Here is a 27,329-nt window from a genome sequence, read left to right on the forward strand (position 1 = left end):
AGCCCGTACGTGCAGTAGGATCAAAACCCAGAAATCTTTAATAAATAAATAAATAAATTTAAAAAAAAGAAAACTATCTATTTTAAAAGAATTCATGCAATGATATATTTTAATTAAAAAACTTTTGAAATATTATATTATGTCAATACACAGATTTTTGTCTTGAGTGAGCTATTGAACTAATAGATAACTAAAAATAATTATAGAATAATTAATGAAATAATACACTTCATTCATTCATTTAAAAAAAACAGAAAAAAGAAAAAAAAGACCATGGCTGGAAAAAAAATGACTCAGTAATTAAGAGCATTGGGTGCTCTTCCAGAGGACCTGAATTTGGTTCCCAGCACCCACGTGGTGACTCACAACTGTCTGTAACTCCAGTTCTAAGGATCTGATTTCTCAGACCTCCACAAGCCCCAGAATCCAACGTGATGCATAGACATACATGTAGGCAAAACATTCATACACCTAAAACAATTTTTAATTAAAATTTCAAAGCTCTATGGTAAACAGCAATCCAGTTAGAAAAGGAGAAAACCCGAATTATAGGCTCAATGTCCTTTATTTATGGCTAGAAACCAAATATGAGTGAGTACATCCCATGTTCCTCTTTTTGGGTCTGGCTTACCTCACTCAGTATAGCACGGACTGAAATCTCAAGGTCCAACTCAGGAGCAGAAGGAGAGCGAACATGAGCAAGGAACGCAGGACCGCGAGGGGTGCACCCACACTGGGACAATGGAGATGATCTATCGGGAACTCACCAAGGCCAGCTGACCTGGGTCTGAAAAAGCCTGGGTTAAAACAGGTCTCACTGAACATAGCGGACAATGAGGACTACTGAGACATCAAGAACAATGGCAATGGGTTTTTGATCCTATTGCATGTATTGGCTTTGTGGGAGCCTAGGCTGTTTGGATGCTCACCTTACAAGACCTGGAGGGAGGAGGGTTTTCCTTGGACTTCCCACGGGACGGAGAGCCCTGATTGCTCTTTGGGCTGACGAGGGAGGGGGAATGGATTGGGGGAGGGGGAGGGAAAGGGGAGGCGGAGGTGGGGAAGAGACAGAAATATTTAATAAGTAAATTAAAAAAAAAAAGAAAGAAAGTGAGAAAACACGAAGAAACATTTTACCAAAGATGTACAGATGGGAATTAAGCACATGAAAAAGTGTTCACAATTAGGGAAATTAGAATACAAACCACAAGGATATTTCTATCAGAATGGCTAAAATGTGAAAGCAAATTCTGCAGGGGATTTAGGAAAAACCGGATCGTGCAGACACTGCTGCTGGAAATATGAAGTGGGGCAGGCATTCTCAAAAACAATTTGTCAGTTTCTGCAAAAATTAACATGCAACTAGCACATGACTCAGCAATTACACTCCTGGGCATTTATCCCAGGGAAATTAAGATTTGTGCTCAAATGAAAACCTGCATACAAGTGTTTGTAGCGCATTATCCCTAATAGCTCCAATCTGAAAGCAGATGTTCCTCAATAGGTGAATGGCTAAGCTATGCTACGTACATAGTGCCACTGCGTGTAATAAAGGACAGGCTGCCAATGCAGATAACAGCCTGGACGTCTCTAGACAGCTGTGCGGTGCGAAGAGAAGAAGTCCCAGAGCTCACACACTATATGAGTCCACTTAAATAACATTTCTAATGGACAAAATTGAAGGGGAGGAGAACAAACTAGCGGATGCCAGCAGTTATAAAGAGGGTGATTGGGAGGGAGAGATAGCCCATAAAGTGTTTGTCTTACAAGCATGAGGGTATGCGTTTGTTCCTCAGAACCTGTGTTTAAAGAGCTCGGTGCAGGGCAATGGGCTTGCGATTCCAGTGCCTAAGGGGGTAGAGAGAAGGATCTTTGAGGCTCGCTGACCAGCCAGCTTAGCCTAGTTGGCAAGGGCCAAGCCCATGAAAGACGCTGTCATGAGGAACAAAGTGGATGGGTGCCTGAGGAAGGGTAACACCCAAGTGTGTACACACAGACATGCACGCACATCCACACACACAAACACCCCCCCACACACACACACACAAGATGAAGAGATGGAAAGAGTGGAAGTTCTTAGAGTCAGTGAGAAGATCCACAAAAAGATCACCAGTCACACGTGCAGTCAGTAAGAGCGTTTATTTTTTGAGAATATCCATGCATGCAAGGGGTCAACCATCAAGCAAATGAGCAAATGGAGAGACCTGGTGATGCTTGCAGGCCCCTTTTAAGCAAGGGGAATCAGGAGAACTCCAGGGTGGGTGAGTTAGTCTTTAGAATGATTGGTGAGGAGAGTTCCAAGGGACTCAGGTTGTTATAGGACTGGTTGCTGGTTTTAGTGGTTAGGGGCGGTCCAGCTGCAGGGTGGGAGGAGCTCTTACTAGTTTTCTTAAGCTAGCACAAGGCTGTGGGTCGGCCCCCCTGATTGGTTGCCCCTGGGTTAAGGCTTTCCCAAGAACTGCCTGCTCAGCCTGTTCATTCCTAGTGAACCCAAACTGAGGACTCTGACAAGGTCACTAGGAGCCTGCCATGGCCTTTGGTTTGGCTCTCGCAGAAGTGGCTATAAATGGCAAATGGAAGGCTTAGCAATACTGAATATCAAGTCATTACACTTTTTATTGCAGGGAGTTACTGTTGGGAGAAACTGGGTAAAGGGGATGGGATTGTTTTTATTCTTGCAAATTTTGAATGAAAATTTAATACTAAATATTATAAAAATATATTTATGAGATTTACATTTTTTGATGTTAATAAATATACTAGCATTCCCATGTCCATTCCTGAGTATTTGCCAAACCCTTTTTATGAAGCCCGACAGACTTATTGAGTGTCTCTTTTTTTTCCTTTTTTTTTAATTGTTTTTTTTAATTAATTTATTTATTTATTAAAGATTTCTGTCTCTTCCCCACCGCCGCCTCCCCTTTCCCTCCCCCTCCCCCAATCAAGTCCCCCTCCCTCGTCAGCCCAAAAAGCAATCAGGGTTCTCTGCCCTGTGGGAAGTCCAAGGACCACCCACCTCCATCCAGGTCTAGTAAGGTGAGCATCCACGAAACTGCCTAGGCTCCCACGAAACCAATAGGTCCAGTAGAATCAAAAACCCGTTGCCATTGTTCTTGAGGTCTCAGTAGTCCTCCTTGTCCGCTATGTTCAGCGAGACCAGTTTTGACCCAGGCTTTTTCAGACCCAGGCCAGCTGGCCTTGGTGAGTTCCCAATCCCCATTGTCTCAGTGTATGGGTGCACCCCTCCCGGTCCTAAGTTCCTTGCTTGTGCTCTCTCTCCTTCTGCTCCTGATTTGGACCTTGAGATTTCAGTCCGGTGCTCCAATGTGGTTCTCTGTCTCTGTCTCCTTTCATCGCCTGATGAAGTTTAATATTCAGGAGAAATATTCAGGATTTTCTTTGGGTTCTCCTTCTTATTTAGCTTCTCTAAGAACCCGAATTATAGGTTCAATGTCCTTTATTTATGGCTAGAAACCAAATATGAGTGAGAACATTCGGATGTAGATTCCTATAATTAGCAGCAAGGAATTATTTTAGCTCATTTTTTGTAAGGGTCCGCCTATGTTAACATTTTCTTGTCATATTGCTTTCAAATGGTAGTCTAGACAGGAATAAGAATAATAATGAGCTTTCCTACTCCTTGTTTATTTTAATTGTAATACTCTCATTGTTTTGCTTATCCTATTTAGTTGTGACTTCTCTTTAGATGTGGTTTTTCTCTAGTTGTTTTAAGTGGTTTCCAGCCCTCCATCTCTCACTCAGCATCATTTTCACGGCTGTAGATGTGGTGGTCATGTGGAACCACAATCGGAATTGGAACCCAATTCCCTTTTACCACAGTTTTGCACTGATGTTCCCTATGGGGCTGGTATATACTGAAAATATTTCCTATTTTCTCCTGTTCTTGATCAAGTTTTGCTATTAAATTTTTGCTTCTGCCATGAAATTAATTAGTGAGCTGCCTGGCTTTCGGTCTGGCCTGAAACTGTTGGAGTAACACCATAATTACCCACCCTGTAAAGGTTAAATAAACCTCAGCTGTGAGCCCATCTGGTCCCAGTGCCTTTTCCACCGTGGATCCAGTCACCTTCACAGGCTCGTCCATACTTACTGGTCTGTTCAAGCTTTTCTGTTTCTCTTAGGTGCATTTAAGTAGCTTATATTTTGTTTAAAAAGATTGTATATTGTTTAAGAAGTCATTTATCTGGGAAATAATTTATACATAATATTCTTTTCATCTTTGCTGCGTCTGCCATTGTACTTTCCCTCTGATCATCTGTAAGCAGACTGTGAGGTGTTGGTCTAATTCATTTTGTTTTTCAAAGGATTTCCCTTGGGTTTCGTGTGTGTGTGTGTGTGTGTGTGTGTGTGTAGTGTGCTGTGCACTCACCTATGCATGTACAGATTGAGACCAGAAGTCAATATTAGAATATAAGATATTTTCCTGTATCACTACCATCCTTATCTGAGACCAGATCTCTTCTGAATCTGGAACTCAGCAGCTGGCTAAACTGGCTGACCATCAAGCTACAAGAATTCCTCAGTTACTCTCCCTTGGTGCTGGGGTTTCAGACTCACACTACCCCAGCCCCCTTTCACATGGATGCTCGAGGTTTGAATTCATGTCCTCATTACTGCACAACAGAAACTCTATCTATCCACTGCACTATCTCCCTAGCTCTCTTGCTGGATTTTTGCCCTTTCATTGTTGTTTCTTGTTTGTGGGTTTTGTTTGGAAATATTTTTAATGAAATATTTCTATGTATCCCTGTCTGATCTAGAATTTACTATGTAGCCCAGGCTGGCCTTGAACTTGTGATCCTCGTACCTCTTTCTCATGAGTGCTGGAATTACAGACATGCACCACCACATCTAGAACTTTTTATTCTTTCTGTTTCTCTTCTCTTTTGAAAAGATATGTTTTTTTTTTCTTTTCGGAGTCCACAGCCTCTTTTAATCTATTTATAGATCTAGTTTCTTATAGTGATCACTGTTTCTGAATTTTTAGTTTTCATTTTTTCTGCAGTAGAGATAAGTAAGGCTAGAGATATTCCAAACCACGGTATAGATTTCTATAGGGGCTCAAACCTAGCCGCTCTCCTGCAATCAAAGCCTGGGTCTGAAAAGCCCACATTTGGATCCAGTTGTGGAATTAAAACTCCAAATTGTGGGGCTAGAGAGATGGCTCAGCAGTTAAGAATGCTGGCTACTCTTGCAGAGTTCAATTCCCAGCACCCACCTGGCAGCGCACAACTGTCTGCAACTCCAGTTCCAGGGGATGGGACACCCTCACCCAGACATGCCTGAAAGCAAAATACCAATACACATAAAAATGAATTATTAAAACATATACTCAGTTTTGGGAGAAACAGCATGCATTTTAAATCATTCCTCCTACCTCGTATCTATTTTTTAGAAAGTCTCAGCTCCCTGCCCACTAAGTAATTCCTTGATCTTTTTTTGATTAATTTTATTTGATCTTTCTAATACTGGAAGATCTTACCTGTATGGAACCAAAATGGCTTCATTCTGGTCTATGCTGTTAACTCCTAAAAGTCTGTTGTCTTTTTGTACATATATGAGAAACATTTATCCCATCTCTTGTAATAACTGTCAGATCAAATAAATTGTCTACATTGAATTAGCAGAACTGTTTATGATGACAATGAAAAGTCACTTGCGTTTAGCACACACACTGTTCATCTGAAGATGCTCATTATGAGCACATTGGTTTTTCTCTCTCTTTCTCTGAGTTGTAGCAGGAGAGCCTCCAGTGCAGGACTCCATAAGTCCCAGCTGCCACCCACAGAATGTCTCCCTGTGGGTCCCAGGCTTTCAACCCTGAGTAGAGCCTCTACCATACCTCGGACTCTGCTATGAGATGGATGCATGAGCCAAGAGTAAAACTGAACTTGTAGGGCCTCATCCAGACCTGAAAAAAATGACATAAATTCATTACACTTTCCCTGAGTTAATGCATGGAAATTAAAGTTTAGAAAAGAATTTGCTATATAAAAATAAATAAGATGTAAGAAAGAAATGGTTTAGTTGTTATCAAAAGGGAAAAACAGTTTCTGGAAGGCCACGTGTAGACCCTTTATGTAACAAAGGCATACATTTTAAGTTACGTTTTTGGAAATCCCTAGCCCTGTAAGCAAGAAGCAAACAGAAGCCTATTTCATAGTTTCACAGAGCCAATGAATATCAGAAATTTAGCACAGAACTGTGTAGGCCTTCAGAGAACTCCAGTTATTACTTGAAAATTTTACTATAAAGCAACAGCTTGACTTGTGGAGGCTTCGCTAGCACCAGATTGCGAGGTTCATGTTTGTGCAGTGCGCATGTGCGGTGAGGATTGGTAACTGATGATCATTTCAGTGATGCTGATGGTGATGATGGTGTGATTGGCAGGACCACCACTCACAGACCTGGTCTGGCTTACTGACAGTGTTGGTTGTGAAGGGCCCAGCAGCAAAAGCTCTTCGGTGTGCCAACAGAGCCGTGAAAGATGAGCAGGAGTGATGTCACACATGCGTGGGAGATGCCTCGAGGCGAGACTTGAAAACAATGGATTTGTGACAAGACATATGTACTTATTTAAGCCTTTGGGTGGCACAGTTAAAAACGGGAAAAGGAAAAAACACGTTTTAACCTCTTCTAATAGAGCCATTATTGATGACAATCTTAGGGTCGTTGTCATGATGATTCATTTTACCCGAATGGCTGCTCATGAATTAATACTCCACTGAAATTAATCTCCTGACTACCGATCCTGTTTGTCCACCAGGGACCATTTCCGGTGTTTAAAAAGTGGGACATTTGGAGGTTTTGGTGATATATGGAACAGCTTAAATCACCTGAGTGAAGAGGGAGTTATCACCTGTAATAGTCTAGAACATTGTAGTGTTCAAGAAAGAGATTGCAGCTTCTATACTCCGGGTGTGCACCCCACAGTGCTCCTAAACTCGGGATGTGCACCCCACTGTGTTCCTAAACTCGGGGTGTGCACCCCACTGTGCTCCTAAACTCGGGGTGTGCACCCCACTGTGCTCCTAAACTCGGGGTGTGCACCCCACAGTGTTTCCTCTCATCCCCTTCACACAGCTGTGACCTTTAAAGCAGCAGTGTGTAAAACTGAAAGTTCCCGACTTCCAGGGGAAGTGTTCCAGAAACTAGGAAAGAGAAAGAATCACGGTTGAACATGAAAAGGATTAGGCGTGGGTTACTGAGCCTCTGTGGTGACAAAATCCAGGTGTACAGTTAGTGACCGCTACCTGGGTGTCTCCAATTTGTCACATGGACAAGTCATGTGACACTCACCCGACAAAGCTGTGTGACCCCACCAAGCATAGACAAAAGCCAGTAGGCTCTGTGTACACACTGAGATCCAGGCCCTACTCCAAAGAAACCTAGGTGTTTCTGCCAACTGCCTTCTCACCTTTGGGCTAAAGTGTCACGATAGTAAGAAACTGTGGTAACCTGTAACTGGAGTGTGGCTTCTGGTAGGAGTTTAGGGAAGAGATGAGAGAAGAACTTGGTCAGGAGAGACAACAAGGAATACTAGAGGCAGGAGCTATTGGAACATAAACATGTGTTTATATAAAACATAAACATCATATGTTTAGTATTTATGCATTCAGAAGCTAATAATCATTTGTTTATTGCTTTGATATGAAAATATTGAATAAGTTATGGTTTCTGACAGTATATGAAGGATACATAAATTAACTGATTTCACTTATTTTTTTAACATTTTTACTCAGAAAATACCCAAGATATTGAACAGATACCTAATTTACTAATATTTTGGTACAAACTCCTTGAAATGTTTTGATATCAACATGTATATATTTTAAGAAGAAAAATGAGGGATAAATATGTATGGAAACGTCAGAAAAGGCAGAATATTTATTTACTGCAGAACTCAAATCTGTTTTTCAAGACAGGGTTTCTCTGGATACCCCTGGCTGCCCTGGAACTCACTGTATAGACCAGTCTGACCTCAAACATCCATCTGTCTCTGCCTCTGCCTCTCGAGTGCTGGGATTAAAGATGTGCACCACCTTGCCCAGCCAGAGCACAACAGATTTTAACATAGGTATCCTGATACGTGACGTTCTGAGATCTGAACACAGTGGTGTTGCGGGAGGTCTTTCCGCCCCTCCAACCAATAGCTGCTGTGAGACCACGCCAACACAGTGGAAAACACTTTCTCAGCGTCTCTAACTTCAGAAGCCTTTAGTGATAGCTGCTTGCAGGACTAATGTTTTGGCCAGAGTCACTGAGACTTTGAATTTGAGGATACCCATGACACCCACCCATGCAGTCTCTGGCAGTTGGCCATCCCAGTCTGATGTAGTTTGAGGTCCTTTCCCCACACTGTTCAAGTAGTAAAGGTGAATAACCTGGCCCGCTGCAGGGACCCTGCTTCCTGGCATTGCCTGCTTCCACAGTGTTGATTCCTTCAAGGAATCTTTTTCTCCTTTTGTAATTTGTTTCAGTTGTTGTAAGAGGTTGGCTTTCACTGACAAAACCCGCCGAAGGCTGAATGAATGTATGCATGGATTTATGTTTAGAATTAATGCTGGTTACCAGGTCCTCTGAGTATGTTGTATAGAAAGTCATGGACTAGAGAGTTGGGGGAGGTGGAGAACAAGCCTCAGAAGTCAAGGAACCAGCATAGCTCAACTGTCGATGTGTAGCTAGAGAAATTTAAGATCATCATTTCCATTTCTGTAGGTTATAGTTCCTTCTTCTGAAAATGGAATCAGAAAACACCCAAGCAATGACATCCATGTGGCAGGGAGCCACCTAACTGCTCCCTGATGACATTGCTGAGGGATCATTCTCACAAGGTTCACAGACAGTCGGAAATACCTTCCGGACTCTGTGTTCCCACTGATGGCTCAGAATTAAAGGGCAGGAGAAACCCACTGTTCTCAGCTTCAATAATATACCTAAAACGACTGCTGCCAATGGCTTACATTCAAAATCTGAGGAGCTGTAGAGGTGGTTCAGTGGTTAAAACCTCTAGTTGCTTTTCCAGAAGGCCTAGGTTTGATTCCCAGCACCCACATGGCAGCTCACAACCATCTGTGTGTCAAGTTTCAGTTCCAACACCTTCTTCTGGCCTCTTCAGGCACTAGGCATGTATGTGGAGCGCAGACATACACACAGGCAAAAACACCCATACACACAAATTAACGTAATAAATAAGAAATTTTTAAATGACGAAGCCGGGTGTTGTGGTTCATGCCTGTAATCCAGGCATTAGAAAGCCAAGGAAAAATTGTGAGTTTGAGGACCCCCTGAACGGGTCCATTTGGACCCTGTGGTTGATTCACAATCAGCACAATTAGGAATTGACTCATAAGCAGAATGGATGATTATTCTAAAGAAGTTAGGGTAGACGAGAAAGCTACAGGATAGCTGCAGAACCTTGCACAGGACACCCATAGTGAAGAGGGCTGAGGGACCCCCCCTCCCCCCCATCTCACCTTCACACCTTCTGTCTGGTGATTGCTGGGCTTGAGATGTGCATGCACCATCCCGCAGGGGAGTTCCTGCACTGTTTTCAAATACCAATGAAGAAGAAAAACAAGGCTCTCCAACCTCGAATGACCTCTCTGGAGAACTCTGCGGAGGTGCCAGAGTCCATACGATGGGAACATCCTATTAATAGCCAACATCCTGTGCGAAATGAACACTGCTCCACTGCTTTGCACTTGAGTGGGGTGAGCCCCCATGCTCCCCTGTGCTCAAGATCTGACCCTGGCTTCACTTTGTGTAGGCACAGTCCACCACATTCCTGCACTTGATTCTGGAACATTCTGTCCTTTCTTCGCAGTGAGCAGGCAAAGACAGCCTAATTTAAAACGGATCCTTCCTTTTGCAGTAGATTCTTTTAAGCACACTGGACCTGGAGCATCTGCATGTCTCCTGAGCCATTGGAGAGAGGTCCCCGTCTAAATAGGAAGAACTTGAAAAGTCAAGCTGGGGAGAAGGCTTGGCAGGAAAAATGCTTTCTGCCCAAGCAGATGGATCTAAGATCAGACCTCATAACTCCCAGGTCAGAAGCTTGGTGAGTAGTGTGTGGAGAGGGTGAGGAGCCAGGAGGATCCCAAAGGCTTGCTAGGCAACCAGTCAGATTGTCATGAGACATCCTGATGTCAAACTCTGACTTACACATGTATTCACAAGGGTGAGTACACCTGCACACACATGGACACACACACACACACTCACATATACACATATACTCAAGAACTTGAGTAAAATACATCAGGAAGAGGAAGAAGAATGAGAAAACTTAAGATCCAAAACCCAAGAGGGTCCTGCTGGGACACTCAGCAGCCGCACTGAGCAGATTTCTAAGGGACAGTTGCCCAGCTGGAGTTGGACAGGATAGGATAGTTGTTCCTATCTCAGAAAGCATGTGGAATACTGATCTATCAATATGGCCTTTTCTGAGAGAGTTGTGGGGAGATGATACCTGGATAGATTGATCTTCTCCAGGAGTGGAGTCTTGCCTCAGGAAAGAGCTCCGAAGGAGATTCTAGCTACATCCCATCCTTTAATAGTTGGGTCAATCGCACAGTTAGCCTTTCCGACCTACGTTTCCTCGTGTGTAAAACATAGACACATGTGATGTTATAAAACATATGACGTTGGGATAGCTATGTGGGAAGAGGTATGTGAAGTGGTTAGCATAACTATGGAGCACACTAAGTTGCTCTGCAGATGTGTTTTGTGGCCCCTATTGAACTTGGCTGTGGCCCAGGGTACTGCTGCTGAAGAGAGCTGACCATGGGTATTACAGCTGGAAGTTCCCAAATCTTAAAAGCCAATAAAATTTAGGAGCCACCAGCCACATATTTACCTCTGTTGGCATTAGTAGGATTTTTATGGAATGTTTGATCCATAGGAAACTAAATACTCATGGGTGGATAGCAAAACATAAAATACCATAGAACTGATCAGAGTTCCCCCGGGGGGGGGGGAGTCAGTGAAGGGTCCCTGTTGAGCTGTGCAGGTGACATTGAAGGAATTGTCAGGAGATGTTTTGGTGCACTGGAATAGCAATACTGAGAAGCTTCTCTCACTGTGACATGGCACACGGGAGGGGGGGGGGAGGTATTGTTATTCTTGAATCAGCCAGAGTGGTGGGGTGGGAGACAGGGTCATTGCCCAATTTGCTACACAGAGAAAGGAGGGAGCAAGCAAAATCCACTAGCAAGACTATTCCCCTAACTCTAAAGATATTGGATTGTCTTAGTGTAAAAAGTGTGGTGCCCACAGTAGGTCTCACACAAAGAGTAGGTCTGGTCCGTACTCTTTTTTCTCTTTGGAGCTGAATCAACACGGCCGATAATAAGTTGCTGGTTCTAAAATTTAACTACACATTGGAATCACCTAGGTAGATTTATGAACTGCTGGTGCCTACATTTCAGCCCTAGGGAATGTTAATTTAATTGGTCTGGAAAATCCCCCAAGTGGCTTGAAGATACAGCAAGGCTCGAGAATTACTGCCCTATATTGAAACCATCTGGGAACCCCCAGCCTCATTATACGAGTGCATGCATATCATACAGGCTTTCACTAAGCCACGGGGAGACAGATCTGACACAGGCTAGAACGGGGTTGTCCACCCACGAGTATTTACATCTAGAATAATTACATTCAGGTAAAATATAAAAATCAGTTCCTAGGTCCCACTGGCCCCATTTCAAGTTTAGTGAGACGCATGTGGCTAGTTGCTGCCGTTTGGGCTACATTGGAACACCATGCAAAGTTCTATCAAGCTACTCTAAGACAGTGACAGGGCCTCCGAGATAACTGAGCAGAGACCCGAGGCAATAGGGCTTGGAATAGTAATCAGGAACCTGGAGCCTGACCAGCTGAGTGTCTGTGAGAGGGAAAAGTGGACTGTGGAGGACGGAGGCACTCAGTACCTGACGGCATAGTTGAGGCTGCATGTATATGCCAGCCCATTGCATGATTGAATGTTCCAAATTCACAGAGCTGGTAGCCTACAGGATAGATGGAGCAGACACCTGCGGCCCATTGCTGACACTGTAGGCGTCTCCGAAGGCACCAGCCGAGCGGCACTTATGTAGCTAAATTTTGGACCACACTTCCAGGCAAGGTGGTGCAATTCTGCTGGCTGTTTTGAACAATATCAAAGCCTCAGGGTGTGTCCATTGTGATAGCAACATCCAGCTGTGTGTTCAACAGCAGAGTTGATTCCAGGACCCTAAAACAGAACACCTCTAGCACCACAGGCTCTGATATCGAGAGGTGATCAAGTGTAGGGCAGAGGACAGGAAGGGAAGGAGGGCTCAGTGAACTACCAGTAGGAGAAAGCCCCTCCCCAGCCTGCTCAGCCTGCTCTACAAAGCTGGGAGGTTTTACCGCAGGGCAGATAAAGAGTGCCCGGTTTGGAGGGGAATCTCTGAGAGGCACCTGGCTGGATGTTTCTAGAAAGAAGGGTGCAGTCATTTTCCGGGATTGCTTTAAGTAAGTGCCTCTAGGTGGGTAGCTTAAAGGAGACACAGATTCTTGCAGGTGCTTGGCGACAGCTGAGGTCCAGGGACAGAGCAGTGTATTTTTCTGCCGGCCCAGCCATCTGTTTTAGTATCAGGATTTTATGTGGTTTAATATACCCTCTTGGAAGTTAATATGGTTTGAAAAACTGCCTGTAATAGCTCCTTTCTTTCTAGTGCCTAAGCTTATCCGTTCTTCATTCTGAGAAAATTAGTTTCTCTCTATCCACCCTGAATAAATATGGAAAAGAGAATACTTAGAGAATATCAGTCTGAGGAAATATCTAGTTTGGAGCTTTCCCTGGGGCCCTGGTCAAGTTCTCTGGTCTGTGATGTCATTCTTCACCAGGGTTTAATGGGAACAAAGTTCTGTATTCTCCTAGAAACTCCAAAGCATTATTGACTGGCCTCAGGGACAGGTGCCCACCTTTCCCTCTTCCTCACTCACACCAGTGAATTTTTAACTTTGTATTTATTTATTAGGGACCACACATGTCCCAGTGTGCACACAGAGGTCAAACCTGCAGGCGTCTGTTCTCTCCTTCTCCCGTGTAGGTCCTAGGACTAGAACTCAGGTCCTGAAGCTTGGTGGGAGGGTATTTATGAAGAAAAGCTTTAGGTTTGCAAGACCAGTGATTAACATGAACAAGGCTAAACATGCCAGCTCCAGAGCTCAACTGCCTGGGTTCAAATCCAACTTTTTACTTGTAAGCTATGTCTAAACAGGAACATTTGGCTCTCTTTCTCCTGCTGAGTATATAATCTTGTTATCATAAGGATGAGTAGCCAAGCAACTGCTTGCCAGAGATTTGAATGGCTACTTCCAAAGTGGGCATTCAGATGACAAATCACTTATGAAACGATTTCAGGCATCATTGGTTTAGGGAAAATGCAAATTAAACCCACAATGGAAGCACTGCCTACCTACTCAAACTTGAAAAGTTAAATACACCTCTTCCACTCCTAGGCATGTATCTACAAGATAAACAACACGTCCATGCAAAGGTTTGCACATAAAGAGACTTGCAGGTTTATGTGCAATAATCAAGAACTGGAAACCCTCTGAATGACCAATAGTGGAATTGTGGAACCCACAAAAAAGGGGTGCATGTTTGTGGAGGTGCACCTATATGAGGGTGCACATGCTTGCAAAGACCAGAACACAGCCTTGTGCATTTTCCCCCAGGAGCCATCCACCTTATTTTTGAGACAGGATATCTGATTGGACCAAAGATTGTCTATTAGGCTAGGCTGGCCAGCAAACCTAAGGAGCTGCCTGTTTCCTCCTTCCCCATGGCACTGGGGTTGTACATGTATGTCATCACGCCCATTACCCATGTGGGTTCTCAGTAGCAAATTCAGCTCCTGATTGCATGTGAGAATTTTCCAAACGAGCTATTTCCACCTTCCAGATGAACAAGCCATATGACAACAATGAACAAAACTCAAAATAAATATGCTGGCTGAAAGACAAAAATATATGTCATATGTATATGTTAATATGCCTGTTGTATAGTGTTTGTGTTATGATACAGGGGTTACAAACAATCTATGCAGACAGAAAGCAAATGCCAGTTTCCTGAGGATGGGGTAGGGAGCTGAGAGGAGGTTATAATGAGAACGCTTGGAGAGATGGGGATGCATTCACAGCCTTGACCATGGCTATAGTTTTACAAATATGAGTATATATAAAAAACATTAAATTGAACATTTTAAAGAAGAATTCTTGGGGCTGGAGAGCTGACTCAGTGAGTAAGAATATTTGTTATTTTTGTTAAGAACCTGGGTTTCGTTTTCAGCACTCACCTGTAACACCACCTGTAACACCAGTTCTAAGCATGTGGTTTTGCACCCTCTGCTGGCTTCCTTAGGCACTGCATTCATATGGTCTACATGCATATACTTGAGCACGCACAGAAAAGAAACTTTATAAAAATGTTGACTACTCTTAGTGACAATTATGCCTCAGTAACACTGGCAGTGTTTTAAATGAGTGTCCATGTGAAAAATATTAGTTATTTGAAAGTCACTGTATTAAAAACCACTTGAGACTAAATGTTTTCAAAGAGCATCATTACCTGTGATTATTTGAGGCTGGGTTCTCTTCCCATCTCTCCATAACCTAGCCACGCTTGCCTTTCCATGAGGGACATGAATAGACATGAAATAAGGGCCAGGCGATGCAGCCAGTCAGCAGGCTGAGTATCAAGAGCCTACATTATCATCTAGGACCTTGCACATTGTCCAGGAATTGTCTTGGGTGGAAAACAGTATTATGCTACCCCACACAGTTGCTGAAAAAAACCAAGTTAGCACATGGATTTGCATGAGAGCTGGAGAGGTGGATCAGTGGGTAAAGGCACCTGCAGCCAAGTTCAGTTCCCCAGACCCACAGATGGGAGAAGAGAACCGACTCCTACAAAGCATCCTCTGATCTTGGCAAAAAGTGCCCTCAAGTGTAGACACACACATAAACAAATAAATTATTTAAATGGATATGAGCATGTCCTGAGAATTCAAACGCAATATGGATATAGGATTCATGATGATGACGGAAGAGAGGAGCTAGATACGCACTGATGCCTTTGCAAACCCGGTGGCAGAGAACAAGCAAGATTAAACCACACTTTAACAACAATAAGAACCTCTCCTCACAGGGGGACAGCTTGTTTCTCACAGACTGGCCAAGTCCACAGCGCAGTTGCCTAGGACATGCAGAGAGTGATTGCTCACACCTTCAAGCCCAGCCCACAGGAGATGCAGTTCTGCCTGGATAGCTTTTAAGACTCTGCACTGCTGGGTCCCACCCTCTACTCATGCAAACAGAGTCAGGGGTTGGGGTTTTAAGGACTGTTCCCTTGTGGGAGCTGATAGTACCAGTTAGTAAGGATCTTTAGAGACGCTTGCCTTGAATGGGACATCCCTCACAGAGGAGCATGCGCTGCTCGAGGCTATTGCTCTGGGAACTCTGTCTTCAGCCTCCAGAAGGATGATGCATCTCTCGTAATGCCTGGGGGTGCAGAAAACTTAGAACCTTCCTGAGCACTCTCCTCACCGTCTTCCCTCTGCATCCTGAGCACTCTGTTCTCGGGGTTCCAAGTGGCTGCCGATTATTATTGCAGATCATAATCTCCACAAGTACATACATATTACTTCATTTCTTCCCACTTCTCATTTCCATGGGATAGGGTCGCATACTGGTGGCTCACCTTGAGTAGCCTATTGAGATGTGTAGCTTAATGCCAATATGAACCATATTTTAGTGTGTGAATTACACTTGAAAATTAAAAAAAATGACCCATTTGTGTCAACTGAAGTGTCTAACTCAAGTAACAAAAACCAGAGTCTCCATCTCCTGTCTCTCATCATTTGAGCCTGTCCAAGATACTCTTTGTTCAATCACAATGGGAGAATATATTCTTTTCTCTGCCCTGAAGAGGTCAAATCTACCTGTAACCAACTTCTCTATCAAAAGATACCAAATGAATACACTTAACTCTCGTTTTGTGATTCATTACTTTATGCATTTGGACCAGATGTTAAAATAAAACAGGTCCCTCAGGGCCAATTGAAGCCATCCCGTGAGAGATGGAGAAGGGCTTGAAAGGACATACAAAGCCTGTGGAGTGTTTGCCCTCTCTTAGTGTGGAAGCCCCTGGCCATGGAGAGGAATGCAGAAAGGTTGTCAGCTGTTCTGACATCTTTGTCCAAATGGAGAAGAGAAAACAGCCCTTTATCCACTGGAGATGGAGGGGGGAAACACACTGAGCGAAGGAAAAGAGCTATCTCCACGTCACCTTTAACTGGTGACCCACAGCTTGTAACCTGATGTCTACCATTACTCAGAACAAGAAATACATCAGTCAAAAATTATGCCAGCAAATTCTTGTACTGGCAGTCGGTGGAAGCATCAACTCTGCCCCCAAATGAGTTTATATCTGTGTGTTAAGTGTGTATGTATGTATATATGCGTGTATACATATATGTACACATGTGTATATGCATATGTGTTTATGTATAGTGTAAAATTCATCTAAAATAGGAGCTGAATCATGAGGTGTCAGAATAGTTAAATAACTACCAATCTGAGCAACAACTTATAAAATCCTAACTACAGTGGCCCTAAGACAGGGCCTTCTGATGCACGCATAGCGACACAACAAGGGCAAGGTCTTCATTTTCCTTGAAACCTGGATTGCTCACCTGTGTACGCACAACAGGTGCCCCTCATCCTTAGGTTCCCTCACACAGAATCCAGCATGAGAAGGCAGGCGGCCAGGGCCCGGGTCAAGACGTTGCACGAAGTGTTGTGGGGGACAGATGGAGCAAGACTCTCCTAGTCTTGGCACAGCAACACAGGCACGGATGACAGGGTTGAGGCCTTTTTCCTCTGGAAGGTTGCGATTTCCCTTACCTATGGGAAAGCAGGGACGTGGTGGTCTAATTTGTGCTAAGCACCAGCGCTTGAGAAGCAGCAGACGAGTCTACTTGAGAGCTGGCACGCTGTAGGAGCAGCGGGCTTCTGTTGATTTGTGGAGCACGAAGAACCGCTCTCTCCCATTGGAAAGTGCTGGAAGATCTTGTTTTCAGGTTTCCAAGAACATTAATAGCTTCGTGTGACGAATGAAAAAGAGAAGAAACGTAGTGGCCCAGATCTGGGCGGGAAACTGATAACAGAACCAGAGAAAGCCCAGCCTGCGAAGCTGAGCCCCTAGAGAGTTAAACTCTCCTGGGACAAGAGCAAAGAGCTAACCCAGGCAGATAAGACATTAGGAGTATCACAGCAAAATGCCATGACCACCTTTGATCTGACTGGGCAAGAGATGGGAACAAAAGGCCAGATATGGCACTGCATGCCTGTAACCCTAGCACTCAGGGAGAAACTGAGGCAAGAGAATTACCATAAATTCCAGGTCTGTCTAGATGCATAGTTATGCCCAACCATCCTACCCAGAAAGACCTTGCCTCAAAAATAAGAAATAGGGGCTGAGGAGATGACTTAATGGAAGCCCCGAGTTCAGTCACCAGCACCTACATCAGGCGATTCATGACTACTCCAGGAGATACAGCATAGCCTTCTAAAGTCTGCAAGCAACACACTCACGTAGTACATACACATGCACACAAAGACACACATACACATATTAAAATAATAATTTCTAAAACCTTAAAAATAAACAGTAACAAAGCCTGAGGTGGAGAGGGCAAGGAAAGATGAGGGCTGGTGTCACCAGGTCCCAGCACAAGCTCTCGGGATGGATGGAGGGGAAGAGACTGTGATGCATGTGTGTGGGCTGGTTGGAATCTCTCTGTTCCCCCCCTCTCTCAAAGCCTGCCCAGCCCTCTTTTTACAGACCCCTCCCAGAAGAGCCCAGGAAACTCTTGTATTGAGGTCAACCTTTTCAAAGATTTGGATCTGGGAGGAGGGGCCAGACAGGAGACAGGAAGGACAGCTCGTGGCTTGTTGGAACAGTAACCGCCTCTCATCCTCCTCTCCTCTAGTTGCCAGTTCGCTGATGAGAAATGAAGGACTAGGGATTGCAGTGAATGGGTGAATGCCTGCCTATTGACGAGCGTACGTGATAACAAAGGCAGCTTGATCTTCATTCTCACGGCCTTCCTCTTCGTTGCTCTGGGAATCTTGAGATGGAAACCCGCTATTAGAGTAGACTTGGCTGAAATGAGACAGCTAGCCTATCATTTGCCATCACTGTGCTCAGCAGACATCACTAATTGATCACAGATGTCTTTCCGACTGGGCCCAGATGTTCTCTCAGGCTCTCCTCTGCTAACGAGGGTCTCATTCTATTCCATCACCCAGTCCCTATAGCATGATTGAAATCTCCAACCACGGAACCTCAGACTGTCGTGTCTAGTAAAATTGTATGCACCAGCACTTATTTCATTCTCTGGAGTAGCTGGCAGAGTTTCAGTTTGCCAGCCCTAAGGACTCTCCGGAGGGTATTTATAGTTTGGAACACAGGGATGTGCCACAAGATTAATCTGCCTGAAGGTTGATAACAAAATCCTAATCCCTGTGGGTTTTCTCTTTCTTCTTTCAGGTGGACAGGACGGAGGTGATCCGTACCTGCATAAACCCGGTGTACTCCAAACTGTTTACGGTGGACTTTTACTTTGAAGAGGTTCAGCGTCTCCGGTTTGAAGTCCATGACATCAGCAGCAACCACAATGGGCTGAAGGAGGCTGACTTCCTGGGTGGCATGGAGTGCACGCTTGGCCAGGTAGGCAGGCAATGTCGCTTGGACCCTCCCATCTGCAGGCCTTCCTCCCCTTAGCCTTCCTCCCCACACCTGATCTTTCCTTCCTTTAGTTCTCCTTCTTTCTTTTTTTAAACTCTTGCATTTTCCAACATTTTCTGACTACTGCTCTATTTATAATATTTACAAGAGGATGATCATACAAATAGGTGATATTACTTATTTTGGAACGTTAATTATCTTCCTTTCTGAATGTCCTCATTGTGTTGGTCATTTAAACAACTGTGTGTTGGGCACCATCCTCTATTCTTGGACCTGTTCATAGAATCCTATCTCTTTACAGACTTCCCATCTCCCAACTGAACTGTAAGACTCACACACGTTCTTCATTCAAATTTATTCCAAGTCTCTGCAGAAAAACACATACAATGACCCAAGAAAGGGACTAAATATAGATACTTTAATTTAATCCTAGTGGGAATGTGAAGTAAATATCATCATTAGATTCCTTTGATCAAACAAAAATCCGGCTCTGATTATGTGACCAGGTAGTGGTTCTCAACCTGTGGGTCATGACCCCTTTGGAATTACACGCCATTATGACTCATAACTAACAAAATTAGAGTTTTGAAGTAGCAACAAAATAATTTTATGGTTGGGGGTCAGCACAACATGAAGAACTGTGTTAAACAGCTGCAACATTAGAAAGGTTGAGAGCCACTGTGCTAAGGGCTCACCCTTTTAAATGGCAAAGCCAGCACTGGCCCCAACCTCACCCACCACCTTGCTCTTCTGGCATTCCTTTGTGTCTCCCTCCTTCTGCTGTACCCAGAGTAGAGCAGAGTGTTTGTAAGCAATGACTCGGTGGAGGAAAATGAAATGGACTCAGTTCAACCTCAAAATGCCAAGAGTTGACTTTTATTGCTCTAAGAGATTAGTGGCCTCAACCCCAAGGCTTGGTACTGGAAGGTACATGAGAATGAGTCAGCTAGGCAGGGTCTGAGAATCGAGTTTTTGGTTGGTTGGTTGCTTGTGTTTGTTTGTTTGTTTGTTTGTTTGTTTGTTTTTAGTGGTGAGAAAGGGATGGGGAGGGCCTAGCTTCTCCTAGCTTTTCTGGATCAACCGTGGTTTTTGGTTGTTGTAGTTGTTTGTTTGTTTGCTTCTGCAGTTGCAGAGTGGGGCATAAGTCAGGTTGTCTGATTTTGTGACTTCAGGGCCCCGGTGTCTACGATGGTGGTTGACTGCTTTCTAGAATTTCATGATGGCAGGCTTCTTGAAACCTGGGGTCTGTTTTTTGACCGTAGATTTGGGGTCTTGGGGTTTCCTTTAGTGTTGAGTGGAATCAAGGTTCTGAGACCCCCAAATAAAATGAGCAATTTTATTAGAAAGAGAAAGTGTGGTCCATGTGCACAAACGAGTCAATTTATGTTGCTCTTCTCCAGTTTGTGGGGCTTTACAATGAAAGGGAGACCTCTGTACAAGAAAGAGTCAAAAAAGATTCTGTGGGACCAAACTCTATGGGAAAACAAAAGCATGGTTCAGAGCTGGCAAAGGAGGGAGGGAGACTCCCTCAGTAAAGAAGTCATGATGGTCATGTGAATGCGTCAGGAGCATGGGGTAAGAGGAGCCTGATGTCGTTGAACCAAGCCAGAATCCTATTTTGTGTGAACTAGTAAAGATTACACCTGAGAGCCCTTTGCAGCTGGGGCTTCAGGTCAAGGCTGTGTGCTACACTGGAATTTAGAGCTGCTGTTTTCCATGAAGAGAGACTCCAAAATCCAGTAGCCTAATGCCCCAGAAAACCTGCATTCACTCCCTGTCTCAGGAGAAGGGACCTGTGAGAAAAGGTCTGCCTAGGAGGCAAGCTTGTGTGTGTGTGTACATAAATTCAATCTGTTGAATCTCTCTAAAGTTGCCCATACATATTAATGTTAAAGGCTGTGTCTGTTGTTAATTGTAACTGAAGAACTCATGAATTTAAGAGGGAGTGAGGAGATACCAGAAGAGTTGGAGGAGGGGTGGAATGATATAAAATAAATCTTTTAAAAAAAAAAGGTGATACAATATGACCTCTTTTATAGATGTTAATGAACCATGTCAAGATTCTCCTTTAGACAATGGGCTTCTGTCCATGGGGAAAAGTTGTGTTTACCACAGGAAATAATCACTACGTCAAAGTCATATGGATAAAATGTCTTTTTTTATTCAACCTTTTGATAATCCCACCTGTGAAAATGACCCTGAATTTACATTTTCATTCCTCATAAGGTTCATCTTTTTTTTTAAAGCCCCTAAGTCTGTGGCTTAGTTTTGTGCCAGCCATTATACTAGATGCCAACAATATAAACGCACGTGAGTGAAGACAGCGTCCCTGCCCTCCGCAGGTCAAGTCTAGTTAGGTTAAAGGTGGGAAGCAAAGAGTTAAACAATAAAAATATAACCATTACAGGAAATTATAGAGTATAAGCCTGGACCCTGGGAGGCATTAGGCGTGTGTGGTGGGAGTGGGGTGTGGTGGGGTGGGATAGGGGTGGGTGGGGATGGGGGTGGGGGTAAGGAAGGCTTCCTAGGGAAACTGGCATTGATCCTGAGACGGTGAAGAGGAAGCACATTCCCCGCAGATGGAAAGACTCAGGGAGGAGCGGCCATATGGTAGAGAGCACCTTTGTTTGATATTGCCTAAACTCTAGCTCTGAATTAAGAAATGAAAAGAGTTGACACACACACCATAATGGTCTGAAGATGTGATCCAGTGAAAGAAAAGCAACTGTCAAGGGTGTATGGTCAAGCCAGCTAAATATGACAGGAACTGAATTTTGTTAGGAACATTCTGGAAGCCTGAGCATAGCAAACATCAGAGTATGTTTCCTAGGGATGAAAACAATTGGACCTCTATACAATCTGGCTGAAAACACTCTGGGCGACCATTGGTTAAGGTCTGTTCCTAGGCTGGGAAGATCAGGCTCCCATCATTCCTAGTTGGCAGTCAAACTTTGATCATTTTTGGATCATTATTTTTTGCCATGTGACTATAGAAAATAGCTCCATCCCTAACCTAGCAGGGAATCCTGCCTAAGCTCAGCCACAGATCTCACCCCTCCACTTAGCAGAGTTTGACACAGAGTATGACTGTGACCAGCACTAACTAGCGAATCCTGAGAGCATTTGAAAGCTTCTAGTGTAGACACACACATAAAGACCATTTCCCCTTTTCCTGAGATTCCGGGAACACTGTAGTGTCTTGCAGCTAGAATAGGGGTATGTATAACCCCAAAGGGGGCCAGAAGCTAAAAATAGCCACAGAGGCACAGGCTTGACATACTGCCCCTGAAGCCTAGTCATGGAGGTACAGGCTTGACCTGCTGCCCCTGAATCCAACTCCAGATGACACGGTTGCCTCTGTCACTGATAATTCACCTCATTCTGTTGGCCGTGTGATTGGCAGGATTGGTTTTCCCCACACATTTGCCTTCAGCACTGCTGGCTTCAGTCAACGGAAGTGTCCCGTTTTTTATGACTAGAGTGATTGGTTTGGAAAGGCAATATAACATTCATTCATTTATTTATTCATTCAATAAGCATTTGCCAAGTTCCTCAGATATGCCTAATACCATACTTGGTGCTAGAGATCCAAAGACGAAGAAGACAGGGACTCTACGCCCAGAGAAGCTATACTTGGCTGGTGGCGTTGACCTGTAGATAAACAAAGTGCACGTGGTTAAATGCTACAATGGAAATGTGTTCCAGGAGTGGTAGGATAAAAACTTCCCTGCCCAAAGGGCATCAATGAGAACTCGCAGGAAAGATGACTCTGAACTTGAAACTTGAAGTTAATAGCAGTTCACCAGCACAGAAAAAGACAAATGGGACCATCCAAATAAAATGACCAGACCATGCAAAGACACAATGGGACAGGGTGTCAGGACAATGACAGAGAGATCTGAAGAGACCTAGCTGGGTGGTCAAATGAGAATAAAGATGCCGATATGAGAGGAAGAGCCAGGCCAAGCAGCATTAAGCATTCTTTTGTTTGTTTGTTTTTCTAAAACTGAAAGAGCTTAGATTCAATGCATCTTGTTCCCTTGGTAACCAGGGGAAGGACAAGACTGGGTGCATGCATTAGAAAGAGTGCCCTGGCATGCTCACTCACAAAGTTAGGCACAGGAGCAGAGAAATGAGGAGGCAAGGAAAGCACTTAGGAGATTAGTTCAATAACAAAGGAGCAAGGGGGACCACAGTGAAGGAGAGTGGGTGGAGGAGACCCAGCAGAGAGTCTGCAATCAGCAAGCCAGGAAGAAGTGAGGTAGGGTGTGTCTTCCAGGTGACTAAAGAGCGCTATGACAGTCCCTGAGGGTAATCGTTCAGGAAGGGGTGGGGAAGGAGCATAATACCTACCTGTAATTAAACTCAGGACATTTGTGCAAAAAACAGAGGAGTTGCCAGTGCCCGCTGCCCACGTGAGTCTGGAATAGATGCTGCAGCTTCAGGAAATGGAAGAAGCGGTTAGCAAGCCTCTATATCTGTTGGGTCCAGGGGGGTAGCGCAAAGATAAGAACACCACCAAGTCTAATAAACCAGAAGCAAACTTTATTCCAGAAACCAGATCCCAGGAAAAACAGAAGCAAACTTAAAAATAAAAAAATTAAAATTAAAAAAAAATGAGCAAAACCGCCACGGGGCACAGAAGCTTATTAGCTAGCTGAGACCACAGCCAGAGATGGTGTTTGTTAGGCGGAGGCCCGGACTAGTTTCTGAACCCACCTTTTATAGTAAGGGTACCAAGCATTAGGTCTGGGCAAAGGAATTTTTACAGCCTTGCCCTGACCCTTGGGTTGGTCAGCGGAGACCCTAATGAGGGGAGTGAGTGCTAATGTCAGTGGGTAACTAGGCAGCCATCATGAAATATGTTTCAGAGAAGATTATAACGAAAGTCAGTAATTGTGAGAAAACAAATGTCTTTAACAATTAGTCAGGAAGGAACTGCTAGTAATACTAGGAGGTTAATAAATTAGGATTAACTGGTTCTTAGGCTGAGAATTTAGAAGACAGTGGAAAACTTTTCACACTGTCTCAAGGTAAATCTTCAGATACTGACTGCCATACTTTACAGCCTCCATTATCAGAGCTCATTAATTAAACCATTGTATTTGTCCACTGCCTTTTGGTACCTCCAGGTGTAAACTGGAGTTCCATGCCTCTCCTCTGGTGGTGCCAGTTTTCCATAACGGAGACAGTGTCTAACCCAGAGGTCAGTATCTCTGTCTCCTAAAGGTTAACTCAGTTCACATCTGTAGTTTATCAGGGTTGGCCAGGACACTACTCTCAATTTGCAGGGAGAAGCTCTGTCCTTGTAAATAAAACAGCTAGTTGTGAAATGACCTAAGTTCCCCAAGCATCTGAGAAAATAGCTCACTGTGAACGAATGATCCTTGATCAGCTGAGAAAGCTGCTGTTAGTCTGTTCTCATTCTCCTAGACTTATATTTATTTATATTTCTTTATTTCTACATTCTTATTTTTGGAATCTACATTTTTATTTTCTTATTCTTGAACTCTTCAACATCCACATGCATGTGTACTTATGTGCACACATACTGGTGCATGCATACACACAGTCACACTTATGTACACATGCATGTGAGTACACACAAACATCCACCTATGGACACACAAGATCACACATGATTACCTACACATTTAGTGAGCCAATGTTTATAAAATGCTGGGCAGATTCCCTGGCATGGGGGAAGTACTTGGAGTGTTGTTAGAAGTGGTGTGAGAGACATTTTTCATGTAGTGAGGGTCTAGAGATGGATGAGAAGGATTAACATTGTCAGGGGGAAGGAAGAGCTGTAAAGGATGAGTTCCCACGCCCGGGCAGTCACCAATATTGAATGTACAATTTCACCTCGATTGTGATCTCCTTCAGTTCAAAGATTCAAGGCACACACTGGATCATGTGACTGGATTTCCTAGCATTTATTCTTCTAGGAATAATTTATGTAAATAATTGTTTTAAAATAGAATGTTGAAGTAATCTGGGCAGGTATTTCAACACTTATCTTGCTATAGCTAAGGCCCACTAGCAGAGATGAAGTGAATTCACCAAAACCACACAGGGAGTCACATGCGGGGAGCCTGTCCCCTCAAGGCTTCCAAGGGTACTTGAGGTGCTTGCTGAGTTTGCTACCTGCCTACTCTGCCATGAACAGTCTGACTTTTGGTTTAGGGACGAAAAGCTGCAGCCCTCAGCAGGCTAGAAACTGGCATTGACTGTGCAGTTGGGTCCTAGCACAGCAAGTGACTCTGAGTAAAAATGCCAAGTGAAGCCAAGGGAGGTTCATGTCCTCAGAGAGGGCTGCAGACAGAACCGTACATTCTCAGCAGATGGGAGACGGGGGTGAGTCATGAGGACACTGAGTGATCAGAGAGCTCAGCTTTCCTTCTGGAGAGCTCGGAGACCATCCTGCCCCAAGCTAGACACAAGGCTAAGCTATCTTCTACTCTACCCTACAAGGGGTTCCCAGAAAAGATAGGATCCCTCACTACATGGAAGAGAAGCTGCCCCTTCCCGCTGACTCTCTTTCCCTCTTTCATTGCTTGTTAGCTCGTTCACTCGTCCTTCTGTGTCCATCTTTTTCACACACCGAAGACAGTGGTCATAAATAACAAAAGTGACGTCCCCAAGCTGCTGGGCTAAGGAGCTGCTGTGCCTCACTGCACTGACTATCCCAGCACCCCGCAGAGAGAGACATGACCCACTACTGTTATTGTCATTAAACAGTTAAGAAAAATAAGACCAAGCAACACAGGTGCATTGTCTAGCGTTACGTGGCTCTTTATGGTCCTTTCCATCTATTCTAGTCACTAGTTCATCACTAACCCGTATAAATGAGAAAGTAGTATTAGTGCAAAGCCAAGTCAGAGTTGACCTTGGTAGTGTTTGGTGGAGCATTTTTTTTCTAGTAAAATTTGTTTTATCACTTATATAAAAGGAATTTAGATAACCTATAAACACTTTCACAAAAGCTCAGCATTAGTTATCGTCCCTCGAGAAGGGCACTTGATTTAGGATTATAATATAAGGCCTGGAGAGATAACTCAGCAAGAAAGAGCACTTTCTGCTCTTGTAGAGGACCTGAGTTCATTTTCCAGCACCTATGATGGGCCCCTCACAGCCTCCTGTAACTCCATTTCTGGGGATCCGACAACCTGTTCTGTCATCCACGGATGCCTGAACCTAGCAGCACAGATGTACACACATACACATAATTAAAAACAAAATAAATCTTTAAAAAATTAAAATTGAAAGACTGCAGCAGTGTGGCTTCTTGAAAACTGTTGGTGTGACTGCCAATCCCCTAAAGCCAGACTCTTACAAAATTGGTATCCAGGGACATCCCCACCTGACAAGAATTCCTTCCTTGCCTCGCCGTATTGGACATAATCATTGCCTAAGTTCTTACAGCCGTTTTCTCTTCTCTGTGCTTCAGCAACATTTACAGCCATATACATTCCTCTCCTTTATTGCCATGTGGCTGCTCCTCAATATGTTTTCTTCTCCAAAATAACTGAGAACTCCGTCAGTAAGCCATTGAAGGGGTACTGGATTCATTGGGTTCTTTGGTTCCTGTTCATAACAGAAGGATAGCAAACCACATTCCGTGTGTGTCTGTGCACCATATCCATGCCTGGTGCCTGTGAAGACCAGAAGAAGGGCATCAAATCCCCAGGAACTGGAGTTACAGGTGGTTGTGAACCACCATGTGGGTGCTAGGAATTGAACCCCAGTCCTCTATAGGAATAGCCAGTGCTCTTAACCACTGACCCATTTCTCTAGCCCATGATTTAGAAACTTATGAAAATGCAGGCTGTTGGGCCTATCCCAGAGCATCTGGTTCAAGGGATCTAAATTGAGACTCCATGATGAGAATTTCCAAGTTTCTCAGTGATGCCCCTTGTGATAAACCAGAGACTATGCTCTGAGAACCCCCTGCTATGGAGTCAGCCTCTGTCACCGGATTTAGTGATGAAAGAAACCAGTGATACAATAAATTATCTAGAGAAATTAAGGACCATGAAGCAAGAACAACATTTCACCATAAAGTTTATATCTCTACAACATGGCTCATGGGTTACATGAGAGAGAGAGAGAGAGAGAGAGAGAGAGAGAGAGAGAGAGAGAGCGAGAGAGAGAGAGAGCTTGTATATAGGTGTATGTTGTAGGGAGCAGTGCATGTATACATGTGTGAATGTAGAAGCTGGAAAAACGTCTCTTATTGCCCTGGAACTCATCAAATAGACCAGGCTGGCCAAGCCAGCAGGGTAGGGTGTCATGCCCACCCCATATTTCCCTGGGTTTCATATGATCTAGCTTTGCATGGTGAGCTGTTTAACCACTGAGCCATCTTCCCAACCCATCACTGCCTTTTAAAAATATGGGTCCAAGGGATGAACTAAGGTCCTCGAGCTTGCAAGGCAAGCACTTTATCAACTGAGCTGTCTATCTCATCAGTCCTTGATGGAGATCTTGGCTGCCACTGTCTGTTTTTGCTATCATTAAATATAGT

The 27,329-nt window shown here is 44.0% G+C and overlaps 1 protein-coding gene across 5 annotated transcripts in view; it reads left to right on the top strand.

Moving 5' to 3' along the window:
• The window catches only part of Cpne4 (copine 4), a 597,421-nt gene that overhangs the window by 426,799 nt on the left and 143,293 nt on the right, over nt 1-27,329 (top strand). For all 5 annotated transcript variants that reach the window (XM_050139472.1, XM_050139476.1, XM_050139473.1 and 2 more), the window contains one exon: nt 18,605-18,784. In XM_050139472.1, the coding sequence (XP_049995429.1) occupies nt 18,605-18,784 (180 nt within the window). The remainder of the gene's footprint in view (nt 1-18,604; nt 18,785-27,329) is intronic.

This window comes from Alexandromys fortis, unplaced genomic scaffold (assembly GCF_014885135.2).
Source record: "Alexandromys fortis isolate MF-2015 unplaced genomic scaffold, M_Fortis_MF-2015_v1.1 scaffold_36, whole genome shotgun sequence".
Lineage (NCBI taxonomy): Eukaryota > Metazoa > Chordata > Mammalia > Rodentia > Cricetidae > Alexandromys > Alexandromys fortis.